This window comes from Mastomys coucha, unplaced genomic scaffold (assembly GCF_008632895.1).
Source record: "Mastomys coucha isolate ucsf_1 unplaced genomic scaffold, UCSF_Mcou_1 pScaffold15, whole genome shotgun sequence".
NCBI classification, from domain to species: Eukaryota; Metazoa; Chordata; class Mammalia; order Rodentia; family Muridae; genus Mastomys; species Mastomys coucha.
This window is the reverse complement of record NW_022196897.1, coordinates 75,071,576-75,073,712: the sequence shown is the minus strand read 5'-3', so window position 1 is coordinate 75,073,712 and position 2,137 is coordinate 75,071,576. Positions and strand designations below refer to the sequence as shown.

Genomic DNA, 2,137 nt, shown 5'->3' with positions numbered 1-2,137 from the left:
AGCCGGAAGCGATGTGATGTGCTGATTGTCATGGCCTGGATACTGGGGTTCTGGCACTCCATTGCTTTGCTCCTCATGGTACTCAGCCTGCCATTCTGTGGTCCCAACCACATCAACCACTACTTCTGTGATGTCAAGCCTCTTTTGAAGCTGGTCTGTAAAGATGTTCATGTTGTTAGTATCTTGGCAATTGCCAACTCTGGCATGGTGCTTGTTGCCATTTTTACTGTACTACTTGCTTCTTACATACTCATTTTATATTCTCTGAGGACAAGATCATCTGCAGGGCTACTCAAAGCACTCTCAACCTGTAGTTCACACATAATGGTGGTAGTTTTATTTTTCGGGCCCTGTATTTATACCTATATTTTACCTGCAGGAAGTGAGAACAAGGATAAGGAAATTTCTGTGTTTTACACTGTGATTGCCCCCATCCTAAATCCCCTCATCTACACATTGAGAAACAGTGAGATGAAAAGCACCATGCACAAGGTGTGGTCTCGTCTGTCACATTTGGAGTTGAGATAAGTGAAAGAATCTTGTGATTCTGCTCTGATGTTCTTAGGACAGCTACTATTCAATAGGTCATAGAAAGCATGAACAACTTGGGGGAAAGTTTTGAGCCAAAGGAACAACTTAATCCTCTGTGTAATCTACATAGCAGAAGTGTCCATCCAGAGGTGATTAGGTGGATGTAAAAGACTCAAGAATTGCCTCGGTTTGGTAGAGTACATGCTTAAGATGTGGAATCTCTAGGTTCCTTTCCCAGCAACCCCAACACACACACACACACACACACACACACACGCGCGCGCGCGCAGACACAAAATGAAGTACATCTTTACCATGTCAGTCCTCTCTCTCAAAAAAATACATGAAACCTTGTTACTAGTAGGAATTTAATTCAATTTTCTCTCTGGTTGGTTTTTACATTCATTATTATGTATTGTTTCTTTTTGTTGTTTATTCATTAACATGTTACTGGATTACAGAAATTCTTCTTCATATGTCTATGTTATATATTTAGAGTATATTAGGCTCCCATATTTCACTCCTTCCCCCTTGGCATCCCTCACAGAACAGATTTAGATCTGTGCCCTCAGAACTCACTATAGTTGAAGTGGAATGGTGTTTTTATTATAGGCTCTTGAATGTGGTAAATTTTGGGGAAAAACTGCCTTTTTACAATCTTCCTGTCTATGCAATAGTCATATGAGTATGTTTTTGGTACATATAAAGTGATGTAGTATTTCACATCTAGAAGATCACTCCTGTTAACACACAAAAGTCTTAAGAGGGTAAGTTTAATGAGATACCTTTATGATATATGCTTCTTTATCTTATGTCCTGTCTTCCCATAATACCCTTTGTATGGTTGTAAAACAAACTCTTTCCCCGATCCAGTACATTTTTCCTTCATCTCATTTGCCCTGCTTGTTCTCGTTACTGAAGTTGAGAGGCTGTGCCTGATATATAGCACCATTCTTGCTCTTACTTTCTCAAGGGAGATTTTGGAGACACACCAACAAGCCTAAAAACAAACATTCAAAGAAACAAAAAACCCAAATTCCTTCAATTGACAATGCCACTAATCCTGCATTTGAAAACAATTCTTAAAAACTGACTGGGTTTTCTTAATTAGATTGAGTAACGTTTAAGTATAATAGGCATATGTCAAATTAAAAAACTGCATGGTTTTTGATACCTTACTTTTCTTAGAAATGACTCATAAAAATGAGCCTCCATTGGTCCATTCTAGTTCCTCTGCACTTATGTTTTAGTTGTTAGCATGGTGTTTAGTGTGATTCCTAATAGTGATTGTTGGGGACTCTCTGACTCTTCCATCTAGTCTTGAAAACTAATCAGTTGCTTTACCCAGCATTGGCATGAAGTTTTTTGTCTATTCTTAGTGCACCTTACTATACCAGGTTCTGTGGATATTCCTGTTATCTGCTATTTTCTGGAGGGCAATGGAGAAAGGGAGGAGAAGAGAAGTGGGAGGAGGGAAAACTGCAATCAGGATGTTTTTAAAATAAGAAATAATTTAAAAATTAAGAACTGAATAAACACACCCAAGTAATACTCAAATGCATTTTGATTTTACATGTTGATATTCATTAATGTATACTTAGGATTT

At 38.0% G+C, this 2,137-nt stretch overlaps 1 protein-coding gene across 1 annotated transcript; it reads left to right on the top strand.

The window, feature by feature from the left end:
• Nucleotides 1–6: 6 nt before the first annotated feature.
• LOC116092177 (olfactory receptor 4S2-like) lies at nucleotides 7–539 on the top strand. Its single transcript, XM_031373525.1, has one exon. The coding sequence runs from the start codon at nucleotides 31–33 to the stop codon at nucleotides 526–528; it is 498 nt and encodes a 165-aa protein (XP_031229385.1). The 5' UTR covers nucleotides 7–30; the 3' UTR covers nucleotides 529–539.
• Nucleotides 540–2,137: the final 1,598 nt, after the last annotated feature.

Excerpts from the sequence above, each read along its gene's own strand:
- LOC116092177 (XM_031373525.1), top strand. The coding sequence starts at position 31 with ATGGCCTGGATACTGGGGTTCTGGCACTCCATTGCTTTGCTCCTCATG.